Below are 26,828 nucleotides of genomic sequence, written 5' to 3'. Positions count from 1 at the left end.
CAACGTATCTACCCACCCTGGATTTGACCTAGAAATATAACATGAACATGTCCATTACCTGTGTGTGTGTGTGTGTGTGTGTGTGTGTGTGTGTGTGTGCATATGTGTTTGTAAGCATACACACATGGAAGTCAGGAAACCACCTCAGATGTTCATCCTTCCTATCTTGTTTGAGACAGGGTTCCTTTGTTGTTTTCCAGTGTGTGCAGATTAGCTAGCCCAAGAGATGCCAGCAAATCTACGGTCTCACCTCCCATCTAACTATAAAGGCTATAAGATTACAGGCAAGCATGCTATTATGCTCAACTTTCCATGTCCTTGGTGTCCAAACTCATGTATCCACACTTGCATGGTCGGTGCATTGCTTACTGTGCCATCTCCTCAGCACAAATAGGCCTATTAATTTTCAACCCTTGGTTTTAATATACCTTCTTTAAAAAAAAAAAAAAGTCTGTCATTCATTTCTTAACAGGGTCATTGTAGTGACAAGAGGGGTTAATTGTGTGAAAGTGCTTTGCTGTGTGACTACTATGTTCAATGATTATGGTGACTGCTGGTCCGTAACAGGCATCTGATAAGCACTGGCTGTAAACAGATGGATGTGCGTTCACACAGATGAAGGTGCGAATAGAATGGGTAGACCAGTGAGCTGTTGAACAGATTGGTATTTGAAGGCATGGGTGGATGGTGGATTGGTAGGTAGGATGAATGGCTAGACAGCAGATGGTTAGTGATGATTAGTGATGGTGGCTTAAATGGATTTTTTTTGAGCCATCTGGCCATTTGTTTAGAGCATTTCTATTCATTAATTTGGGGGTTATGAGCGTGTGCACATGTGTATGTGCAAGTGTGTGAACCTATGTGCACATGTTCAGAAACCAGGGGAGGATATGGGTGTTATCCTCTGTTGCTTTCTACACTATTCCTTTCAGTGGCCTGTCATTGAAACTAGCTAGAGATTACTGTGTTGGGCTCTGCATGTGGCCAGCAACACCGAGGAATTTTCCTATCTCCATACCTCACTGCTGAGGTTACAGGCATATGCAACCATGCCTGACTGTTTCCATGAGTGCTAGGATCAGAACTTGGGTTATCATGTTTGTACAAGTGCTTTTATCTAGTGAGCCTTTTCCCTAGCCACTGCTAACCTTTCTCATCTTCTTTTCTAGTCTGTTCCCAGTTCTCCAAAGGAGTGTACGCCATCTTTGGATTTTATGAACGAAGGACTGTCAACATGCTGACCTCCTTCTGTGGGGCCCTCCATGTGTGCTTCATCACTCCAAGCTTTCCAGTTGACACATCCAATCAGTTTGTCCTTCAGCTGCGCCCGGAACTACAGGAAGCTCTCATTAGCATTATCGACCATTACAAGTGGCAGACCTTTGTCTACATTTATGATGCTGACCGGGGTAAGCTAAGAGTTAAGGAAAGGAGGTTGTTGAGGGATGGAGAAAATTCACCAGCAGGAAGAAGAATGATGCCCTTCTGTCTCCTTAGAATACGTGGGCAAGCGAGCCAGGTGCTTTCTTCCTGTGTGATGATTCCGTGGTTGCTGTTATTTAACTCAGAGTGTAAAAATATATCCTTGGAGAGAGGGATCTTCTAACCCATCAAGTTGGGCTACCATTCATCAAACTCTTATGTTGCCAAGCTCAAGGTTTTCAACAAAGTGGCCCACAGCCCACAGTATTGTTAATAGAGGGGAAAGCAGAAAAATATATGAATCTAAGTTCTCTCTTCCCCAACCCTAGGACTTCGTACAGGTTCTTGATGTGTTAGCTTCATCACTCATATAGTGGGTCAAATCCTTCATTCCTTTGTCACTAAAAGGAAGGTGAATTGTCACTATCTCAAGAATGTACCATGAAGATTTAGTGAGATAATGGCTGAAATGGGTTTGTCCATTGCCGAAAATGTATTTAGTGTATTCAAAAACTCCTCAATATATGTTTATCTGCTGCCTATTGTCTTCATCATCCACAGCAAGCAGCACCATTATCACCATTATGATCAACACTGTCATCACCATCACGATTATCACTACCACCATAGTCATCATCATTAACACCACCAACACCACCCTCACCACTGTGGTCATCATCCTCCTCATCCTTTACATCATCATTATCATTGTCATCCTCACCGCCATCATCATTATCATCAGCATCAGCATCACCTCCACCATCCCACCATCATCATTATCATCACTGTCAACTGTCATCAAAACTACCTCCACTGTCAACATCACCACTATCAACCATCATTACTGTCTCCACCGTCATCATCACTGTCATCATCACTACATCCTTATCATCACCATCCTTACCACGATCACCATCATCACCTTCATCACCATAACCATCTTGACCATCATCACTGTCATCACCCTTACCATCACACTATCAGTCTCCTGACTATCATCACTGTCATTATCATGACTACTATCATCACCACCACCATCACCGTCCTGATCACTGTCATCCATTCTATTACTGTCATCGTCAACACCATTCTCACCCTTCCCCTAGTGCTTATAGTCCTCTCCCTTTGAACTTTGCAATCACATTTTCCAGTTGTTTCTCATACGTTTTACTCTCTGTAACTTCCTTATCCTGCAGTGCATTTATTTATCACATCTACCTACATGGTCCAACCATTCTTCTGCATTACATCCCATTTTCTCTACTCACTCATCTTCTATACAGGAACTCTTCTTTCTGAGCCTTATGGTGTGGTCACCATATAAAGAATTAGCAGTGTTACTAGGGGTAAGAAATGTTATATGTACAAAAGGTTCACAGCAAAGTAGTTGTCTGTGACAGGCAAAATAAAGACCCACTTCCCCCATTCCCCTGTCCCTTTCCTTGTCTCTGAAGCTGGAAAATGTGTGTCTGCTATTGCCAATGAGGAGTCAAGGTTCCAGATGCAATGAAGGCTGCTCAAGAACTGACCTTTGAAAGCAAAGATTGTTCAAGAATACTCCATTGGACTTAGTACAAATCTCAATGGTCTTTAACTGTGACAGTGGGGATTCAGAAGAGCTGGGGTCAGATTGAATGAGAAAGCCTAGGCCATCATAGCTGGCTTTGAAGATGAACCATAGACTAAAGGATATGAGCAGAGAGGACAGACAAATGTGAGCTGGAGAGATAAGAGAATGGATTCTCTCCTAAAGACTACGAGAGCAACCAGCTTTGCCAACGACATGTCCCCGGCTTCCTGAAGTGCAAGTTATACATTTCCACTGAGACATGACACTTAGTCTGTGGTCCTTTCTTGTACAAAAGGAAGCAAGGACAACTTGGGTGACTACAAGAGGAAAACAGTAGTGCTGAGAAAGAGGCCACTCCATGGGGTCAGCCTTAATCAGAAAGTGCTGGTGAAATATAGTATACATTTACTAAACACCTACTATGTGACAAAGTGTTAGCTATTGGAACTATATCAAAATTTCACAAATTCAATTCACTGTTATTAGGTACCTTTAGATACTAAGTTGGCCTGTTCAATAAGCAATTACTAAATCTTCCTGGGTTGGTTACTTCTCTGTAGCTGTGATAAAATGCCCTGACAGAAGAATCTTAAGCAAGGAAGAGTTTATTCTAGCTCACCGTTCCAGAGAGATAGTCAGTCCATCATGGAAGGAAAGGCATGGTGGCAGGAGCAGGAAGCCAGGCTCTTTGCATTGCATCTGCAGGTGGGAAGCAGAGGAAGAGAGAACAGGAGATGGAAAAAGTTATAAAACCTGAACATCCACTCCGAGGGGGGGGACATAATTTCTCTATTAAGACCCCCACCTTCTTAAGATTTCATAACCCACCCCCAAACAGTGCCACCAACTAGGAACCTAGTAAATGTTCATATGTATGAGCCTATCTGAGACTCTCCTTGTTCAGAATACCACTGTCCCAGAATAAGAGCAGTTACCATTTAGAGAACCCTTAAGGCATAAGACCAGACCAGAGCCAACATTCCTATTTAATCTTTATCAGCCCTGTGAGGCAGGCACTAGTCAGACTGCCTTTACTCTGGAAGAAACCAAAGTCCACACGAGCAGTGAGCCCATCAAAGTCATTTAGCTTATATTTCAGATTTAGATGTTTTTTAATCTACAGTCCTTCTTACAGTCTGTAATGTCCTACATACAGAATACCAAAACAATAAAAATTAAAAATTAAAAGACCAGGTGATGGCCACTGTGTGGCATTTTAGACACACAGGGAACAGTAACTGCACTTGCTACAGAAATAGGGTAGAAGACAGCAGTGACCTCCTAGGGAACTAAATACGAATAGTGAATAGTGGTGGGTGCACAGGGCAAGTGGGTATAGATAGCATCAAGCATCCCATGGAAGTGCATGCAGAGAGAGCTAAATGTGCCTGCTGGAAGTAGGGGTGTCCTGCATCGAGCACAGGCAGACACGGATGTCACCTGTGAATGCTGACGCTGCCATTTCTCTGTCCTCCCCTCTGCTGCAGGCCTGTCAGTCCTGCAGAGAGTCTTGGATACAGCCGCCGAGAAGAACTGGCAGGTGACGGCTGTCAACATTCTAACAACCACGGAGGAAGGATACCGGATGCTCTTTCAGGACCTGGAGAAGAAAAAGGAGAGGTTGGTGGTGGTGGACTGTGAATCAGAACGCCTCAACGCCATCCTGGGCCAGGTAATGAAGCCAACAAGGATCACAAGATGGGCGCTGGAGATAACTGGAGAGGAGATGGGTGTGCTGCTGCTGTGGGTGCTAGAAATAGAGGGGGGTCTAAGGAGGGCTCTTGAGGAGGTGAGACTTGATGACTTCCATTTCACATGCTGGGGAGTCCTCAAATTTCCATCTGAGACTTGGTGAAGTAGCAAAGCCCATGGGAGCCTTGATATGACACTTCAAGCGGTCCTCACACTGACTGACCAAAACCTTACTTCTTGTGCTCTGCTTTACCATTAAAGCTAAATTACATTGTCTCTTAGAACTTACAGAGCCAGAACTACAAACAGAGTCCTGTGTTCAGCCTGAGGCAGTGTCACTCACAGATCCATCATTGGTCATCACATGGCCCTGGCCAGCTGACCTATTTTAAGGGCCACCTACCTCCTTTGCCACTCCTTTCCTGAACAATTTCTGCCTCTGGAAGTAGGAAAGGTGGTGTATCTTATTAATATGTTCTGTAACCTCAATGGCTTCAGCCAGCTGCCCCTAAACTGTATTTGCTCTGGTGTCAGAATTAGAGAAAGCACCACAGCCCCACTAGGAACACCTCTGTGTAGATCATTGTCTTTTTGAGCTGCATTTGTGTATTCAGATGAACTAGCAAAGAAGAGGCTCGCAGTTTTGTCTGAACAGTGCCATAAAATGAAAGATGGGCTTTTAAAGTACTTGACAACATGACAAGGCTGGTTAATGGCCCTCAAGACCCTGGACCCCACACACACACCAGATCAGCAATCACGCTGAAGCTTCCATAGCAGAACAGGGAGGACTTTGGAAGCCATGGGCTCTTTTGGGCATTAACCTTGTGTGTTCTACAGTGTCAAGTATGGATTTGGGGTTTGCTCTTGAAGCAATTTTGAACCAGCACAAAATTGTTTCTATGGTGACTGAAGTCCTCTGGGCTGTAGACAGGTTACTGAGTGCTAACATCCAGGGTGAGGTATGGGAGACAGTGTAGAGTCAAGACAGATTCTAGAACCAGATCAACTGGGGTTAGGATTCCAGGTTGAGTGCTTGCTAGCTTTGTGAACTGGAAGCAGTCTGGTAATCTGCTCCCATCTTCAATCCCCACTCTGTAAAGCAGAGATAATGTTGGCTTCCTCTAGAAGGCCTTTATGATGACTAGAAGGACCAGGGCATGGAACGTGCTTAGGTGTCTACCCATAGTACATGATGTGTGGAAATGCTGTGCATTGCTGCTACTCATAGTGCCAAGTGTACTAGCTTCATGAGTCATTTCCCTCTATAACGATCAATGGATTTATCTGCAAGATAGAAACAAAGGGCCCTACTCTGCCAGCCTGGGGATGGAGAAAGAGCTGTGATGAGAGATGGATGGCTTGGACTTGTCCTTACTAGAGCAGTGGTTTGTCCTGGGCTGTGTCATGCTGCCTTTTTCTGGGTTCCCATAGCAGTGAGAAGGCACTGGATTAGGCTCTTCCATATATAATATCCATCCTTACATAATACATCAAATAGCACTTCTCAATTTCCCTGTTATAGAACAGGAAAAGGTTTTTGTCTGTTTTGTTTTATGAAAGTTTCACAGCTAGCATAAAAAGAAATCAGAGCCGGGCGGTGGTGGCACACGCCTTTAATCCCAGCACTTGGGAGACAGAGACAGGCAGATTTCTGAGTTCGAGACCAGCCTGGTCTACTGAGTGAGTTCCAGGACAGCCAGGGCTATACAGAGAAACCCTGTCTCGAAAAAACCAATAAATAAATAAATAAATAAATAAATAAATAAATAGAAATAAATAAATAAGTAAATAAATAAATAAATAAATAAATAGAAATCAGGCAACTGGATTTGGTGATAGGGCCCAGTGTCTTAAAATGTTAACTTTCCTCAGGGCTGGAGTAATGGCTCAGAGGTTAAGAGCACTAGCTGTTCTTGCAGAGGATCTGGGTTTGGTTCATGGTAACAAAATGGTAATTACAATCATCTGAACCCCAGTTCCAGGAAATCCAGCGCCCTCTGAGTCTTTAGGGGTATCTGGCACAAAGGTGGTATGTGCCATACATGCAGGCAAAACACCTATGGACATACATTTTTATCATATTATAAAATGCAACTTTGTGAATCTAGGGATGTGCCTCCATCAGAAAAGTACTGGCTCCCTAGGCATGAGGATCTAAGTTTAACCTGCAGCACATACCCACAAAGCTGAATGGGTGACACAGGGTTTTTAATCCCAGCACTGGGGAGCTGGAGGTGGATGGTTGATCCCTGAGGCTCACTGGCCAATGACCATAGCATAACTGGCAAGTCCCCTAGGTCCGAGATTTCAAAAATAAACAAGAAAGCTCCTGGGGAATGAAACCAAAGGTTGACCACTAGTCATAATGCAAATGTGCATGTGTGTGCACACATACTCACAGGAACATCCATACACACACATACACACAAACACATATTCATATGCATATACACATTAAAACAACATATGCAACCCAGAACACAATTTTCCTACCTGTACGTTGATGGTTACTTCCTCTGTCAAGGACAAATATTTATATTATCAGGAAGTGATTCATTTGATGATTTCTTTACATTACATTTTAAATTATTTCATTCTAATAATCTGAAAACAGAGATCATTCTATTGGTCAGAAAACAGAGACCAACATTTTAAAAGGCTCCTTGAGGCTGCTTGATTGATACCCACATTTTACAGCCGATGGTCAGGATAACTACCATATATGAAATGAGACATGATAGAGAAGCATCAGAATTCATGAGGGTGGGGGAGGATGGCTGAAAAGTGAGAAGGAACAGACGGACAACTGAACAGACAAGAAGAATGGGATACAGCTCTGCCTGCCTTGCTGCTCCACAACAGGCGGAGAACCAAAGATAAAGGATGAAAAGTTGAAAAGGAACCACAGCACTCTACCCCAGGACAAATCCATGGCTTTCTGAAGCCTCCAATACAACAGTTTTTGAAGCCTCCAATTGGTTCTGGTTCTGGTGTAGCCCGCTGCTCCACCAGGGGCCAGGAGGGCAGAGGGGGGTCCAATTTTCTACTCCTCAAGTCTCATGAATTGTAACTGATACCATCTGGAGAGGAAATCTATCCTTTAGGACTAAGCTACCCTTTGACCCTGATTATGAACAAGAATTACTTGGAGCACAGGAGCAATCAACCACAACCCCAGTATGGAAGATGATTGGGAGGAAGGGAAGACCTGATGTCAACATACCAAGAATTTCAGGTAGCAGGAAGCTTGGCTTAGTCATGGAAGAGTGTAGTGGGTATCCTTGCCCTTGGTAGCTAGAAAGTTGAGCTCATCACTTGAGAATAATGGCAGAGATGTTAGCTATCCCTGAGCTTGAGGCACAATCCCTATGCTGATCTATCTCTCCGCTGCCATGCTCACTGAGGACTCTGAGGTTCAAAGTGTCGTAATTAACCTTCACAGCTCATCCTACCAGTAGGGTGTTTAATACTGAGCTGGTTTTGAAGGAACAGAAACTGACCTGCTGTGTGGATCTCATTGCTGTGTTTGCATCTTCTTTTCAACACATACAGGAGACATCCCTGGGCTAGAAACCAGCCACTTCAGGGTGTACAAACTGGAATGTCATCAGCCTTACAGAACTAGCCCAACTCACAGATTTAGCATACACAAAGGAATCAAAGGAAGAAGGACATCATCAAGCACAGGAGTGTAGTATATCACAAGAGGAGTAGATAAACTTCCAAACCTCTAGTGTGAGTAGGGGACAGAGAAAAGAGCACCCAATGACTGATTGAATCAGGAACGCAACAAAGAAAATCCAGGAATCAGCAACCCCTCTCCATAACTCTAAATGTAAATAATCATAACCCTACAACTGAATGAAGACTAGTTGATCCAACTTAAAAAAAAAAAACAATATCCAATAATGTATTGTCTATTAGAAACACTATCAAAAGACACAGGTTGGAAATGATAGGAAGGAAGTACACCAGGAAAATGTAATCCCTAAACAAACAGAAGTGGTCATACTTGTATATGATAATGCAAAGCTCCAATTAGGCAGAGGAAATAAAGGTTATTGCTGTGTTACTACATGGAACAATCCATGAAGAATGTACGCACCAAATATTGATGCACACCAGTTCATTCACTACTGGTCAGAAATGAACTGATAGGGCAGAAATAATGATGCCAAGTGACTTCAGATCCCACTCAGGAGTAAGTATATAATTTAGTTAAAGAAAATCAACAAATAAACTTCTAAGTTAAGTTGTGTCATAGCCAAAGAAACTTAGACATATACAAAACATTCCACCCATCATCTGCAAAACAAGTCCTACTCAACAGCCCATGCAATCTCTCTGAAATCGATGACACTTTAGGCAAGCAACTGAGTTTCAACAAATGTAATCAAATTCATTCATTGTGGAATAGCATATAATAGTGAAATTACACTAAAAATCAAAAGGGAAAGCATGACATAAACTATAAAAGAACAAAGAGGTTGGAGAATACAACTCAAATCAATGGTATGTTGAGGAAAGCAGGGGGAAATATTTTATAAATCAAATATTTTATAGAATCAAATGAAAGGAAAACAGAATTTATTAGACCCCTTGGGTTGCAGAAGTATAGGTGCCAGTCCTTACATTAAAATTCCAACTGCAGATTAATAACTTAATACACTTCAAAGAATTAGAACAATAAAAACTACAGAACCTCAAAATCAGTAGAAAGAAATAACAAAAACCAGAGCACAAGTTAATTAAAGGAAGACTAAAATAACACTACAAAAAGAAAAGAAGAGAAGAAGGGAAGGAGGGATGGAAGAAAGACAGACAGACAAACAGACATAAGTTTGGATTTTTGAAAAGAGAACAAAATGAACAAGCCTTTCCATAAAGTAACCAAAAGAGAGTGAGAGATGAGCCACACTAGCAGCAGTAGAGATAAAGGAGGGTGCATTACAACAGATACCAATGAAATCCAGAGGACCGCTAGAGAATCCTTTGAAATCTTGTTTTCAGAACATATAGAAAATCTAGAGGAAATAACTGAATTCCTAGAAGCGTATGACCTACCCAAATTAAATCAAGATGGTAAAAACAACTTCCTCAGATCTGTATTAAGCGACGAAAATAGAACAGCAGTAATGAGTCACCCAACAAAGAAAAGCCCAAGACTGGAAAGGATCACTGCCAAGCTCTATCAGATCTTTAAAGAAAAGCTCCCAAAACTATTCCATAGGCTAAAAAGGGAAAGAACACAACCAAAGTCATTGCATAAAACTGATGTTACTCTGACACCATGGCCAGATAAGGATATACTGGGGGGCTGTGGAGGGACCGAAAGATTGGGAGGCTGACTAAAGACTAATTTCCTTGACAAACAGCAAAAACTCTGTGGTCACTCGCATGGGATCAAGCTAAAAGCCCAGCACAGGTGGGTAGGTGACCCTTTCCTGAGGAGCTACCTGCAGATGATAGTTGTCAGGAGAGAGAGACTCATTCTTTTCTGAGGATGTGGACACTGCTAGACTCTCTGTGCTCCAGTGGATGGACCACACCGTGCACAGATGGACAATGCTAACTGGACTTTGTGGGCTACAAGAATAAATAAAAAGACATGAAGTTATGAGGGGGTCATGTTGGTGGAGATATGGAGGTAGTTGAGAGGAGTAATAGGGTAGATGTGATGATAGAGCCATTCATGGTTTATGTGTATTAAATTCTCAGGAATAAAGAAAAATTAAATATTTTTCAGTAAAATGCTTGGAAAACCAATTTAAAGTCATATTAAAAATACAAGATAGTATAATGAGGCTGGTTTCTTTCAGAGGATGCATGGACGATGCAACACATGCAAATCAATCAAGGTAGCACAGCACATAGACAGATGCAGGGACAGAAGTTACATGGCCATGTTAATAAATGCAGAAAAAGCCTCGATAAGATCCACCATCCTTTCATCAGAAAACCCCTAGTGAAATCAGGAATAAATATTAGGTACCTCAACACAATAAAGATTTCGTGACAAACCTACAAGCAAAGCTGTACAAAGTGAGGAGAGGGAGAGCAGAAAGCCTTTCCTGTAAAGTCAGGAATGAGACAATGAAGGTGTCCACTTCTTCATTGGTATTACATATAGCATTGGAGTCTTGGAGCTATAAAGAGAGAGAAAGAAATAAAAGAAATACAGACTGGAAAGAAAGAAGTCCAATTATCTCTATTTGCAGACAACATGTTTCTGTACTGAAAAGATTAAAGATTCTACTAGGACACTCTTTTATCTGATAAAAATTTTTCAGCAAACTGCAAGGATATAAAAACATACAAAATCAATAGCTGTTCCATACATCTATAATGTACTGCTGAAAAAATGAATTTTAAGTTACATTCCTAACAACTTTAAAAATAAAAATACATAGGTATTAGCTCCCCTGTCATTGCTATGGTAAAATATTCTGACAAAATGTAACTTAGGGAATAGTTTATTTTGGATCATAATTCCAGATGGATAGACTCCCATGGTGGGGAGGAAGGCAGGGAAGACAGGGAAGGCAGGGAAGGCGTGGCAGCAGGAACAGGGAGCTGGCTGATCACATAGCAACTGCACACAGGAAGCAGAGAACAGGAAGTAGTAAGACAAGGCTATGAGTCTCCAAAGCCCAACCACAGTGAGGCACATCCTCCATCAAGCTTACACCTACTAAGGACTCCAGGAACTCTCCAAATAGCACCATCATCTGGAGCTGAAGTGTTCAAACACACATGCCTGTGGAGAACATTTCAAACTCAAATGGAAACAACCCAGGAATGAGCCTAACAAGGAGTTAAAAGGCCTTATAATTAAAGATCAAGACATTGATGAATAAGTGAATAAGACAAAGAGATGGAAGATCCCCCCCCTCCCTTCACTCACAGATCAGCAGAATTATAACGTGAAAATGGGCAAAGTGCTGAAAGTAACCTTCCAAGTCAGCACAGTCCCCATGGAAATTCCAATGGCCCTCAGCATAGCAGTAGAAAATGCAGCCCCTGACAACAAATTACATCATAGGGCCAGAGTGGCCAAACCTACATGGGAACGACACAAAAACATGACAGCTAATGAAACAAAATAGAGGCTCTGAAAATAGACCCACACCACCTAAAGCTTGGTGCCAGAAACACACTTCAGAGTAAGAGCCATCTCTTCAGCCAATGGTGACTGGGGAAAACTGGATACCTGCAAGTAGACAAAGGGATCTCTCTCTCTCTCTCTCTCTCTCTCTCTCTCTCTCTCTCTCTCTCTCTCTCTCTCTCTCTCTCTCTCTCTCTCTCTCCCTCTCAAGAAATAATTAAATAAACCCAAAATAGATCAAAGGCCTTCATTTAAGACCCCAAACTCTGAATCTGCTAAACGGAATCAGAAGGAAAACACTTAAATTTAGGGATTGCCTAAGGACTCTCTGTAAAGAACCCCCAGTAGGTTAGGGTGTGACAAATGGGATTACACACAATTAAAAATCTTCTGGACTTCAAAAGGGACAATTGGCAAGGGAGGAATGAGCCCACAGAACGGGAGAATAAGACCATTCACTGTTCATCTGCAAGAAGATTAAAATCCAGAACTTAAAAGGAACACATAAGGTTCAATACTAAGAAAACCAAAAACAATTCATCCAATCAATAACAGCAGCACTGAAGCAAACAGGCTGTTCTCAAAAGAAGCATAAGGAATCAAGAAATGGGTGAAAATCTGTTCAACATTCTTAGCCATGAGGGATGTACAAACCAAATTCACTTTGAGATTCTGCCTGCTCCAGGCAAGTTGGCTAAAACTGTGCTGGTGAGAGAGCTCAGTGGGTACAGATGTATGGAACAAAACCCGGAAACCTAAACGTGAGTCTTGGAAACTGCATGGTGGAGAGAGATGACTTCTGACCTTCATATGCACACACCTGTGCAAAGATACACACAAAATAAATAAGTGTGCAACTAAAACATTAAGAATCATTCTGGAATAAAAACTGTATTAGCTGAGATGAGGAAAACACTGCTGGGCGTGGGGACTCAGGCTTTTGAGCTTCAGCATTCAGGAAGCAAAGGCAGGCAGTTTTCTGTAAGTTGGAGGCCAGCCTGGTACACAGTGAGTTCCAAGCCAACCAGAGCTACATAGTGAAACCCAGCCTTGGAAGGCAAAAGAAGAAAGAAACCAAATACTACAACTTGCTAGCTATAAAAAGTCATTTAAAAAATAAAGAAAGAAAAAAATAAGGCATCTACTACTTGTGGAATGTCAACTGGCCAGTCTGACCATTCTTCAAAAATTGAAAATGTTGCTACCATATAAGTACAATCCAGCCACACCAAACACACCTTTGATTGTCACAGAGATGTAGACACTGTGCTTAGTCCAGCATTGTTCACGATAGCCAAGGTACCCAGCAACAGATGAGTGAGTGAAGAGAGTGTGCAGTGTCACTCAGGTTCACTCCAACAGGAATAAAAATGAAATTCTTTCATTTGCACAAACTGGGCAGAACTAGAGGGTATCCTATTAAGTGAGATAGGGCAGGCTCAGAAAGCTAAGTGCTACAAGTTTCTTTCATAGGCTAATACAAATTTTAAAACATAAAAATGTATAACTTCAGGGGCTGGAGAGATGATTCAGTGGCTATGAGCACTTGCTGCCCATCTGACTTCCATGGCCATGGCACACGTGTGATGCACATATACACATGTAGATGCTCACACACAGTACAAAATAAACATAAATGTATATAAATTTATATTGATATGGAAATAAATAAGCCTGAAATAGCTATGTCTATAGCAAAGAGGGTTATTTGCATAATTTTCTTAGCCAGTGTGTAAGACACTAAATGATATAATCCAGCCACTGGGGACAGAATGAATTCAAGGTGAGAGTCATCCAGAAGCTCCCAGGGCCATCCATCACACCGCCCTGTTTTATCATCTCCGTGGTGTTTATGGCCTGCTGACGTCTTCTTCGTTCATCTATTTATACATTTACCATCTGGCTTCCTCCTGAAACTGAAGCTCAGCTCAGCGAGGTCACTGGAACCTTGCCTTGCTATCTGAGCTATAAACCAGCATTACCCAGTGCTTAACATGTCTGTGGTCAGTGGGTGTTTGTTGAACTAATCACTGCAGGCTGTACATAGGGGTGAGATGAGAGGGCATTCAGAAAACATGCAAAGCATAGGGGAGACCTGCAGGAGCCATTTATGTATAGTCCATGGATAAAGAAAGCCCGAAGAATATTCACTGGTGTAAAGTTCGTAAAGTCACTGAAGGGAAGGTCCCTACCTTCACAATACCTTTTCCAGTAAATGACCTTGCATGCATTTACCTATGTCCTACTTACTGTGGTAAGTCTCCCATACCAGATACCTTATTCCATTCCCTGCTCACCGTGCACCAGCTTCATGCAGTTAGGGTTTGATAAGTAATTTTGAAATAAAATGAGTCGAAGTAATAAGACAGCCATTGGATAGGACCCATGTGGAAGCCACTATCAGGTCGAGATACACACATCCCTCTTTTTTATTGGTCCAAAGTTATCTTCTATTGATTTTTCCTCTGCTTCCTTCTGCATTCCTATGTTGCAATTTTTTTCCGTGGCTACACTCCCTGGATGTCGTGGGCTCTGAAATACCTTTATTTGCTGTTTTGTGTTCATTGGAAGCTGAATGGGCTTTTGATAAAGGTATCTCCTTGTTGAAGAGACGGCATGCCATTTGACAAGAAAATGGAAAAGTAATGAAGAATTATTAATAAAACCATCACCTTGGTGGTTTCTGAGCTCCAGTGTCTGGAATTTCAGTCTCACCACGATTCCGGCATGCACATCATGTGAGCATGCATTTAATTATTCCCCACATAAAAAACTATGTGAGCCATAATGCACATACATCCAATTAAGGAGATGTCTGAGTGTGGATTTTAATAACCTTGAGAATTTATTCAGTTAGGCCAGGAGCTTGGGTGCCTCTCATATATTTTGTGTCTCTTTGTAGCAGTGCATGGGGGAGAGGCATCAAGCAGGGTATACAAACCCACTCCGATGATTTAAAAAAAGAAAGGAAGAAATAGATCATGTTAATATCAGGCTCGCTGTGGCCAGAACCAAGGTGTGCGGCCTCAGCCATTCCTCATGAGTGGTGTGCCAAGCAGCCCCAGCAAACCTGGAGAAGCTCTCTCCACAAATATTTTCCCTGACTTGAAAATAATTTAAGACAGTCAGCATTTGCAGTGGGATGGGGGGTGGGCCTGGGGATATGATTCAAGGGTTAAAGTGCTTACAGTACAAATGTGAGGAGCACAGTCCTGATCCAGGAGACCCACATAAATGCTCAGCTCTATTCCTAGTGTTCAGGAGGCAGAGACAGGATCCCAGGGCATGCTGGATAGCTACACTAGCTGTCTTGGCAAGCTCTTTCTCCAAGTGAGAGATTCTGCCTCACTATATAAGATGTAAACAGCTGAGTAAGATACCTGCCATCAACCTCTGGCCTCTACATGCATGCACACATATGTGTGCCCCCACACATGCTTATGTGTATATGAGTGCCCATAAACAGAAATGCACAATCAAGTAACAAAACAAATATTAAGACAGGGAGGGTTTGGGAAACCTAGCTGTTTCCCTTAAAAGTAATCTGGTGCTATGCAGAGAGTGTTTGGCAGCAGAGACCTCTGTCCTTTGGTTACCAGCAGACCATACAGGGGTCTGGGAAAATCATTTGCCCACTTCAGGTCAATTCCATTCAATACAATGAGGGATTAAAGAAAGTAGTTCAGTCTTCCCTCCCAATGTTCATGTTAAATGATCTATTTGATATTTGAGTGCTAAATCACTTAGGTAGGAGAACACAGAGTTCAGAGGCAGAAAGCAGAGATGGTGTCTGCATGTGGTTTCATGCCCAAGTGACCACCTGAGCAGCCCCATCACATGCAACCGTGAGTAACAACCAATTCCATAAAATGTAAGATTCCTACACCTCCTGTGAGGGAAGCTTTATGGAAAGAGTGCAGTGAGGACTCAGGCTCCCTCCTTCGGGTTGTGGTGGTAATCCTGCCAATTAGGCAACAGTGATTTCAGATCCTGCATTCACCTTTGCATAGCTGCACCATATGAAGGAGCTTGAGCTACTCTGTGTGACTCTTCCTCATCTCTCACAGATGCTAACAGTATCACTGTCAGCGTGTGGTATGGGTGCTCCGGGCTTGTGTGATCAGGGCAGAGAAGTCATATTGTAAGTAGCTGGTGGACATCAGCTGCTCTTGTCGCTGCTTTCGTCACTGGAGCTGTCGGTGTGACTGATGAGTACCCTCTTGTTGTGTCTTCCAGATTGTGAAGCTAGAAAAGAACGGCATCGGGTACCACTACATCCTCGCCAACCTGGTGAGTAGAGCAGGACAAGCTGTCCAGTCCCGTGCCGAGCCTGAACTTGCGTCACACCCACCTGATGTAAACCATGTGGGAGGAGGGGGCGATCCACTGCAGCATCAGCATCGCTAAGTCTCAGAGACACCAAATGTAACTCTTTCCCTCCACCCTTCTGCTATGGTTTCTTTTCTGTTGCTGTGGAGGGAGGGGGAACGCCCTGTCAAAAAGTAACTTAAGGGACAAAGGCTGTTGTTTCAGCTTCCAGTTCCAGGTTCTCATCCATCGCTGTGGGGAGGTTAAGGAAGGAACTTGAAGCAGCTACTCGCAACCCATCCAGCCTGGAACAGAGAGAAATGGACATAGCCTGACTCCCTTGTGTGTGCTCAGCACACCTTCCCCACTTTTATTAAGTTCCAGGACCCCTGGTTAGGCAACAGTGCCACCCAGGGTGGGCTGGGGCTTCCCCCAGCAATCCTTAAGAAAGAATCCCCCACAGATGTGCCCAGAAGTCAAGCCAATACAAACAGTTTCTCACTGAAACTCTCTTCCCAGGAGACGAAAGGTTGTGCCAAGTTCACAGTTGAAGCAGACCATGACAGTGGTCACAAGTTCCCTTTCAAACTGCAGTGCACTGCCTGTGAACTTCTAGCTGTCCTTAGGAAGTAGCTTGCTGGAGGCTGGAGGGCAGGCCCTTCCTTATCCTTCATTCTAGCACCCTCTTAACAGCTCTGCCTTCAGGAGTGAGGAAAAAAATCACCATATCTTGGAATGGACGTTAAATGTCTAGATCCAAGTGGTTTTGGACATAATGGTTGTTTTGCTACTCAGGAGTTCAGACATTTAAATCTTAATTATGTTAAAATTGACAAATCCTTAGCCAGGAACCATCTTACAGTATGTCCTATATTAATATCAATTTAGAGAGGTTTTGAGGTTGTTTTTTTTTCTTTCATTTTATACAGTCTGGATAAGCCTGTGTCTTAAAAAATGTTTTCACTTTAGCACACTGCAGCTGTTTATTGGGTGCTATTATTTTGCATGCCACAAAGATGGTTTGGTTTTTCAAATCCTTTGCATGCATAGACTTTTGACATATGCTGCATCCGTCTAAGTTTTCCTTGGCAATTGTCTTTTCTGTCAGGTCTGTTTTTCCTGTCATGGTTCCCATTTTTATCTTTTATGTCATAGATGTTGATGCTTCTAGCTCTTATTCTCCATAGTCAAATGCAATATTCCTTTATGTTCACACTCATATTTTAGAGACTTTCTTAATATTAAATCCATAGACTACACAATACCACACACTAACTTATGGGGCTCCAATTCTATGGTTATGTGTATATTTCTGGGGTTATGAAGTCATCACACCTTCATTTTAAACACTCCATCACCACCACCACCCAAAAGATCCATGCTTATCGATAGTCATTACATGACTCACTCAATGTTCCTCCAGCCCCACACAGTCACTAATGTACATTCTATCGCCTTGTATTCCTTTTGTATTGCCAGATACTAGTCCGTTATAAAGAGCCTGTTTTGCACATCCATTACACAGCTGATGGACTTCTAAGTCATTATCACCTTGGAACTAGTATGAAAACATTTGTGAGATACACGGAGACAGGGGACTGCTGGGTTGTGCACTAAAGTCTGTGCTTAACACTTTTCTGAACTCCACAGTTCTTTCCTGAAGTGACTACAGCCACCATCAAACCTGAACCCATAACACATGCAGCTGTGAATCCATTTCTATTGATGGACACTCCTTGTTCAAAGTGTCTTCACTGCCCTTGTCTGTCTTATTTTTTTTTGTTTGTTTGTTTTGTTTTTCGAGACAGGGTTTCTCTGTGTAGCCCTGGCTGTCCTGGAACTCACTCTGTAGACCAGGCTGGCCTCGAACTAAGAAATCCGCCTGCCTCTGCCTCCCAAGTGCTGGGATTAAAAGCGTGCACCACCACGCCCAGCCCTTGTCTGTCTTCTTACTTTTTCATGCTCCATTCAGTTGTGATGTTTTAATCTGTAAGAAAAATTTAAATGTTAAACTTACTGAGCTAAACATGTAGATAGCACATTCAGTTTTAGTCAGGGTATCTTGTTCTGAGTGATGGAAAGACAGATAGACAGACAGACAGACAGAGAGAGAGAGACAGAGAGAGAGAATTGGTATTTTATACCATCTGTGCAAAAAAAAAAAAAAGTCATTAATTGAATTAAGGCACATGGTCTGTATCTAAATGTGAGGTCCAGACATTTGTCAAACCCTTAAATTCTACCCTGCCTGCTCTCCAGCCTTAGCTTATCCTGGCTTTCCCTCTAAACCTCCCTTGCCTTGGCTGCCCCATTGCTTCAAAGTTGGAGTTGGAACTCAGAAGAGCTTAATTCAAAAGGTTAATTTAGACTCGGGTGTCAATGGCTAAATCCATCATCTTTTCAAGATATTTGCATTTTAAATGACTGGTGTCTGTTTGGAATCTTTATGGGGAAGCCAAGCATCTCACCCATAAAAGACCATTTGCAAAACTGAAACTGTTCTTTAGAACTGAGGAAATCTGTGAGATCCCTCTTATCCCAGATCCACAGTCAGTTCCACCAGAATCTCTGTTACTTGCAGGGAAACTGAATCATCAAGGGATATGGCTCAGCCAGTGTCACACAGCAGTAAGCAGTGTGGGTAGGCTAGTACTAAAGGTTGGTGACATCATCTACTGCTCTAGGACTCCCAGATGCTTGGGAAGGCACAGAACCTGCACAGAGGCATGCACAGTTGCCTCTGTTCAAACCACAGAAATGATCCACTGGCCTCAGAGCCTTCGAAGGAAGAACCCATCACCAGCCCTCATCTGTCACCAAGTGACCCCTCAGCCACAGCATCCCTAAGTCAGCCCCTTGGGCTACCCTATCATTCTGATCCACGTTTTTCTTCTTCTGACCTAATGAGTTCTCAGATCCCCACAACTGCCACTAATCGACTGCAAATTGCAAACACCAACCAGATAGGAAAGACTGGTGTGTTCCAATAGATTAGCTGATAATTAGGCTTCAAATTCCTAATTAATTCAGTTTGAAACATGGTGGAGGATGTGCTCAGTTTTTCTTTCCCCTTCAGAGGAATATCACAATTTATACAATGATAATTTTTTTTTTTTTTAGAAATTCAGCCACATAATTAGCCTGCTGCTGCATGGAGATGGCCCTCTTCTTCGGGGCACTGAAGCAAGGGGTGCAATTATTGATTAAGGAACAGAAATGCTTTGGAAAGAATGAGCATGCTTCCCAGTCCTTTCCACTGGGTCAGAAGGTCTGGGCTTCAGAGCAATCCCCAGAAATCCTTCCTCTGGTCGCTTTGGAGAATGCAATGGGATTCAAATCACCACCCGTGGAAAGCTGCCAGAGGCAGGAGGAAAGGAAACTAGAGGAAGGGCAAGGCTTATGGAGAAGGAGTCCAAAGGATCCAAACACTACACTGTGCCCCGATGTCACTCTTGCTTGGCAAGCTTTCTGCTGGCCACCAAGCCTCAGACCTCAGTTTACCCATTTGTCAGTTAGCAATAGTAGTCCTCTGTCTTCTTATGGTTGTCATCAGGAAATGACCAAATCTATTGGCTGATGACACCCGTGTCTTAAGAAGTCAAGTGCACCACACTAGTGGATGCTACTTTAAAAATATATATTTATTTCATATTTTGAGATTATAATTTAATTAAATCTTCTTCCCTTTCCTCCACCAAAATCCTCTCATGTACCAATCCCTATTCTCTTTTCATTAACAACGCCTATTCATAAATGCGCCCTGCTCAGTCTGTATAGTGTTCCTTACATGTATGTTTTCAGAGTTGATCATTTGGTTGTGGATAACCAATCGGTGTGGTGTTCTCCCCCTCTCAGCCTTTCTTAGTTGGCTGTATGGGGTTGAGGACCCCCGTGCTTTCCCCCATCCATGTTAGCATGTCTACTGCTGTGGCCCTTGCTCAGCTCATGTTTGGATAATCATGTTGGTGAGACTATATGGGTGTAACTTTTGATATTCCTAGGAGATACAATCCCATAGCAAACTTCTTATTTCTCTGGCTCATATAAGCTCCCTACTCTCTCTTCCACAATGATCACTGAGCCTTAAGTGCAGGAATTCTGTTGTTCATGTATCCATCGGGACTGAGCTTCAAAACCCTGCATTCTGATTGGTTGTGGTTTTCTGTAGTGGTCCTCATCGGTTGCAAATAGAAGCTTCTTTGATGATGGGTGAAGACTACACTTATCTTTGGATATAAGGACAAATATTTAGAATGTAGTTAATGGTGGCTATAACTTCTCGAAGATCTATGACTTCACTAAGCCTGGGTAGTTGGCTAGCTTTCCAATACCAAGCATGACCTACTCTGTTGAGTGAGCCTGAAGTCCAATTAGAGAGCTGTTGGTTACCACTAAGGTATGTGTGCCACTAGTGCGTGTTTAGGGTTGTTGTGACATGTTGGTCCTTGTTGTGGTTCATAGGTATCATAGCTGGATAGGACCTGCTGGTTGCTTCCTTCCTTTGGAAACCTGTATGGTACCTTCTGATAGCATGAAAACTACTCCGCAAAGAGTAGACTTTCAGATCAGTTCTAGATCTGGGGCCTCTGAGACCTGTATCTGAAATGCAGAGTATCTTCAGCAATGGGGACTTACTGTAGGCGAAAAATTCTTACTATGTTAGACTAAATCTACCTGTTGTGCATGTACATATATCATTTATGTGTGTATATGTGCACTTGCATGCTTATACATCTATTCTTAATTTGTATTATTGACATCTTAGATGAACATTAATGCAACACTAGACTCTCTATCAAGTGAACTTGAATAATGCAGAACTCAGAGTCGTATATCACTACACCTTCACTTTCCCAAACCCATTCTTTTGAGATATAATTCATGTTTTAGTCTATTTACCTGCTTAAAGTAAACAGTCCATTGATTTTTGATATGTTCACAGATTTGTACATTTCCAGAATCAGGTTTTTTTTTTTTTTAGAAATATAATACTTCTCTTAGTTCTTTGAGTATCATGCAGTTAAGAAATATGTTTTGATCATATTTTTCCTACTGTTTCTCCTATGTCCTATCTTCCCCCAGGTCCATACCCCCTACAACCCTCCCACCTTTATGTCCTCTTCTGCTTAATGTTTTAATAACCTACAGAGTCTAATTTATATAATATGTTTCCCTGGATAAGAGACCCTCCACTGGAGCATGAATGACCTACCAGGAGCCACACACAGACTTAAAGAGACTGACTCTCCTTGCTCCAGACATCATCAGTTATTAATATTTCTTCATCAATAGTTAGAGATGTGAATTTGTAAGACCCTCCCCTCTCCATCTTGAAAGACCTGATCTTGTTCAGGTCTCCTTCAGGCAACATCCTCATGGGTACCTTGATCCTGTTGTGTCCCAAAGACTGCTTCACAGCAATTCTCCCAACCTCTGGTTCTTAGAGTCTTTTAGCCTCCAATTTCAAGATAGTCCCTGATCTTTGCAGGCAGGGGATATGATATCAATGTCCCCACTTGTTCAGAGAGCACTGGTCCTCTAAACTTTGGCCAGTTGGGAGTTTCTGTGTTAACCACTATCCACTACACAAAGCAACTTCCTCGTGGAGGTTTGTGATTTGCACTAACCAATGGGTAAAAGACATGTCTTTAGAGGCCAGTCAGTTAGCAAAGTGATAGTAATAGGTTCACCCATGGGACTTAGACGCTTCTCAGCCTTGAGTTCTTATCCAGACTTACAGTTTCAGGCATGTGTCTTCTCCTCTCTATGATCAGTTTAATATGTCTTCATCATATGACAGGAGAGATCTCTAACCATTGGCCATCATTCCCCTCCTCACTCTTGATTCACATCTGTCTTGCCATGCCATACCTCAGCCCAAGACAATCAGGTCCCTGCTTTCTGCCTCTCCCTGCTTATCAACTCCAGAAACACATTTCCACACTCTCCATCTAACTCCAACCCTCTTGATAGGCCCTTACAGCTGCCTTTAATATTACCTCTTCAAATAAAGAAACAAATATCAGGTGACTTCCCCAGGGTCCCCACATTTATGAAAGGGGGTGGGCTCCACCATAGTCCACAGAAGCTCATGTTCTCACTACTGTGACCTGTGACACTTGGTCATAGAACAATTGGGGAGATAGGTGTAGGGGCAAGTCCCTGTCAAGAAGGTGGAGTTCAGTGACAGCAGTAAATCCAGAATGCAAACTCAATGGAGTGTCACTCAAACAACCCCTTCTAATCTAGTAGAAGTTCTAGTTCTGGTCACCCACTGATTTCCCAAGGATATTCAGGTCCAGGGCAGTCAGTCATTTATACCCTATGGCCACCACTACCTGAAGAGGCATTTAGAGTCTGATGTTTTGTCCATACAACAGTTAGTTCATACCCCCAGCTTGGTTTCCTTAGCCAGAGAAGAAACTGTTCTTCAGTGTCTTGCTCACCCACACTGAGAAATCTGTAGGGTCCTTCTGTGAGCCCTAACTCACCCACTCCCCATCCCTCAGCACCATATGGGTCACATTTGCTTCAGAAGCATCTGTTGAGGCAGGCAGGCAGTACAAGCTCAGTTGAAAAGGATAGCTCTCCTATTGGACAGTCCTGGGTTTGATTTCTGGCTTTGTACTTATCAGCTGAGTGACATTAGTCAAATTCCTTACATTCTCTGAGCTCCCGTTGCTTATGTCTAAAAAGAAGTAAGAATATTAACTGCCTCCTCCAGTAATAATATGAAAATTAAACAAGATGGTGATTAGGAAGTGCTTAGGGTAATGCACGACCCCAAACGGGCACTTAATAAGTGTCAGTAATTACTACCGTAATTACCGTCATCATTGTCATCATCATCACCATCATTACTGGCATTCCTATCTGCAGACAAGACTCCCTATTTGAGGTCCCTTAGGCCCCTCCTACATCAAAATTCATCTTCTTGTTATATGCCGCCATAGCCCCAAGTACCTTCTTCCACTTACCATAATTGAGATTAGGAAAGCCATGCAGATCTGCATGATGCTACAAAGAATGAATTTCTTTGAAAAGTCACTGAAGAAAGGCAGAAAGGAGTAAAATGTTGAGGTGGCTCCTCACAAACATTTGTGCTCATGCCTCACGTACTCACAAACATTTTGTGTTTGATAAAATAAGCAGAGAAGAGCTGGAGAATTGCTCAGTGACTAAAGCCTTTCTGTGTTAGAACTAGAGTTTGTATCCCCAGAAACAGTGTGTGAAACAGAAACAGAGGCGAGGGGGGCAATGTCTATAACAGTTACACAGAACTACAGAAATTATCTGAAACATGAGAATATGGCATCAAAGGAGGGAACTTGGGAACTCTGGGATATCCAGGCAAGATCAAGACGAGGCACCTACCACACACCAGCATGGGAGTAAACCAATGTGCCTTCTAGCTGGTTTCAAGAACCCGAGAGGGCTGGGACTGAAAGTTCCCTTCGAACTCTTGTTTTACCAACCCTTCACTTTACAAAAAGGACACTCCTGCTCAGAGAAACCACCTAGAAGTCCCACAAAGAATGGGCTGGGACTGTAACCTGGAGTCCCCAGTGTTGTTTTATACATAGTTCTTCTCAGTAGGTTTCAAATTTACCATCTCTTTATATTTTCATCTATTTTACACCATGCATTCAGTGGGTACCTTCTATATGAAGGCTTGTGAATGAATAAATCATCATTTTACAAAAATATGTTTTTCTGGAAGTCCTGCCTGGCTTTCTCTGCATAGGAACGTTGAGACTATACAAGAAGATATTGGTTGAGGTCCACCAGTTAATTCTAGATGTAAGAAGTCACCTATGCCAGGTGAGTTCAAAGGTTGAACTTATTCTGAAGTCTATTGTCAAGAGTCAGCCACAATCCCAGTCAAGGCAGGAGTGATATGATGGCATTCTCTTGAAGACAGAGCAATCTCAGACCACGTAGGGTGCCTCCAAGCCTTGCATCACCCAGGCTGAGGATCCTTGACCTTCTACCACAAACTATCAGCAGTTTATCCTACATCTCAAGACTGAAAACATTTGCTGACCTTGAGTAAAATTTATATTATTTTTGTCGATGGTGAGGACATGTGCAGGATCAGCCTGCTGCTGTGTTTGCAGATATCTGAATATACAGCTCCCTCCTCTCCTGACTTCAAGCAGGACTTGATAATTCAACACTAGTGCTTTGTTCCGATGTGGATGGCATGTTTATTAGCTGACTTTTGTACAACTACAACATTCTGTTGACTTATTAGAGACCATGTAAGCTTGTGTGTTACCAGAGATTATATCAGATGAGGGGTGCCTTAAAGGATTGGCTTGTTTAGGTGGCTAAAATGGGAAAATGTGAAGATGTTTATGCAAAGACACGGCTGTTTGAGAACACAATCAAGTCGTCAGCTGAAGAGTATTTCTCAGATTCCCTTTCATCAATATTCATCAGCATACACCTGTGTGATTGTAGAATTGTAGACAAAGCCAAAAGCACCCTCAGGAGAGAAGTCAGCTGGCCCAGAAGTCTCCACACTCTGGGGGTTGAAGCTATGCATTTAGATGGAATCTTGGGGAGAAGCCTACTGTGTCAAAGATTAATAGCAAGACTGTCTTAGCAGGCATGAGAGTCAGAAGGTGGGCCTCTGTCTTCTGTTCCTTCCCCTAACGTAGCATGGTGACCTCTGACCAACATAGCATGGTGACCCAGCCTGTGTCTGGGACATATCTCGAAGGATTATTGATCTGACAGGTGACTTTGATAAGTCAATAACTATGCCCATGTAAAGGCTAAGACAGGTGCCCTAGAAAAAAAAGCTCATGACCTTCAAACACAGGGCAGGGAGTTATGTGATTATCCCTAAAACTCTCTTTCTGGAACTTTTATCTCTGACCTGGTTCACAATAAAACGTACATAGAAAAGTCAATCAAAAGACACCTTTAGTCCTTGAGACAAAGGATGAGACCAAGGAGTAGCAGGATTAATACTTGCAAGGAAGTCAGGAACAGAGAGTTCTGTTTTTTTTCACCTCTCTGCATGTTCTAAACATGCCACCTGTGGTCATTTGAATAGGCTTGACCCCCCGACCCCAGACTCATGTGTATGAATGCTTGTCCCATGGGAGTGGCACAATTTGGAGATGTGGCTTCATTGGAGGAAATGTGTCACTGTGAGGGTTGGCATTGAGGTCTTCATGCTCAAGCTTCGCCCAGTGGGGAAAGAAAGCCTCCACCTGGCAAGCTTCAGAAAACTAGTCTCACCCGGGCTGTCTTAGGATCAAGATACAGAACTCTTGACTCCTCCAGCAGCACCATGTCTGCCTATACACTGCCATGTTTCTCACCATGATGATAATGGACTGAACCCCTGAACCTGTAAGCCATCCCCAACTAAATGTCCTTTAAAAAGTTGCCTTGGTCATGATGTCTCTTCCCATCAATAAAACCCTACCTAAGACATCACCCTGCACCAGGCACTGTTTATGGACCCTGTGGGGCTGTGGTCTCTGCCTTTGAGGAACTCAGAACCTCAGATAACAAATAAATACAGAAATAGAGGACCAAGAAGCTAATGCTCCACTTGGCAGCATACATAAGAGGCACTGAAGTTAAGCATCCTGGTCTCTGAGCGACCTCCTCCCTCATGTGAAGATAAAGCTTCCTGCCCCAATACAGACTCCCACTCAGGACAGGAGATGAATAAACAGGAAGGTAGGTGGCTGGAAGCCAAGCCCAAGAGTCACCTTACCCTCTCTATCTCTCTCTCTAGCCACACTAGTTTGAAAGAAGCCAACCCACTAAGCTTTCTCATTCTGTTTGTAAGTGTTAATAGAAAGACCTGCTTCTTGATGTGCTTACAAGGTTTAAATGGGATCATCTAAGCCATGACCCCATGGGAATGCCTGCTACCTTGTTTGGTTCAGGCTGATTCATGCAAAAATGCAATGGCTGGTGTTATCAGTTTAACAAAAATCAGTCTCCCCTGAGATCTGACTGCTCATCTATCTTGGCAGAGCCGTAGTGAACAAATTTCCCACCTCTTTACCATGACAACCCTCCCAAGAGTCGAGCACATCCTTCGCCTACCCTCTCAGTCTTCCATTATGTTTCAGGCTAATCCTTTCTGCTCTTGCCAACCCTTCCTAATAGAAGGAGACTTCAAACCATACAGTCCTGTGACTGCTCTCTGCACAGAGCTGTCATCTGAGATATTTCTCTGACAATTCGGGGGGAAAACTTGACATGCTCAACCTGTGCCATTCAGAGAATAAAGTACAAGTTTTTTTGATTTGGTCTGATCTTACCTCCTCTTGATCTCAAGGGGCTGGGTTGGAAGGGCCTTTCCCCATGAGCTGGTGCTGGCTTAATAAGCCTTCATTTTGATGCTGAACCTGAGCATTTCAGAATGTCCCCTCTCCTTTCTGCTGGGTGTGATGACAGGATGGTGAGGGCTGAACAGCAGGTGGGTGACCCTTTTTAAGGATCCCAGCAAAAAGGAAACTTGTGCTTTGAAAGCAAAGCCTGTCAGCCTGAAAGTGCCGGCCTGTGGGCTAGGGAGAAGGCTTAGTCAGTGAAGTGTTTGCCTCACAAGCTTAAAAATCTGAGTTCAATCCCCGGAATTTACACTAAAAAGCCAGGTAGCATTGTGACTAGCATCACAAAATCTGCTACACTCACAGCCTGGTCCTCTACCAAGGGGCTGTCCCTCGGGTCCTGGGTGTGGACAAAGAAAGGGCA

General features: G+C 42.9%; 1 protein-coding gene across 3 annotated transcripts in view; it reads left to right on the top strand.

Annotated features, from left to right (window-relative positions):
* Gria1 (glutamate ionotropic receptor AMPA type subunit 1) overlaps positions 1 to 26,828 on the top strand; it is a 315,652-nt gene that overhangs the window by 169,147 nt on the left and 119,677 nt on the right. For all 3 annotated transcript variants that reach the window (XM_021178393.3, XM_021178392.3, XM_085830005.1), the window contains exons 3-5: positions 1,170 to 1,409; positions 4,480 to 4,664; positions 16,029 to 16,082. In XM_021178393.3, coding sequence (XP_021034052.1) covers positions 1,170 to 1,409; positions 4,480 to 4,664; positions 16,029 to 16,082 — 479 coding nt within the window. The remainder of the gene's footprint in view (positions 1 to 1,169; positions 1,410 to 4,479; positions 4,665 to 16,028; positions 16,083 to 26,828) is intronic.

Source organism: Mus caroli, unplaced genomic scaffold, assembly GCF_978045245.1.
Source record: "Mus caroli unplaced genomic scaffold, Mus_caroli_1 scaffold_13, whole genome shotgun sequence".
NCBI classification, from domain to species: Eukaryota; Metazoa; Chordata; class Mammalia; order Rodentia; family Muridae; genus Mus; species Mus caroli.
This window is presented reverse-complemented; position numbering and strand designations above follow the sequence as displayed.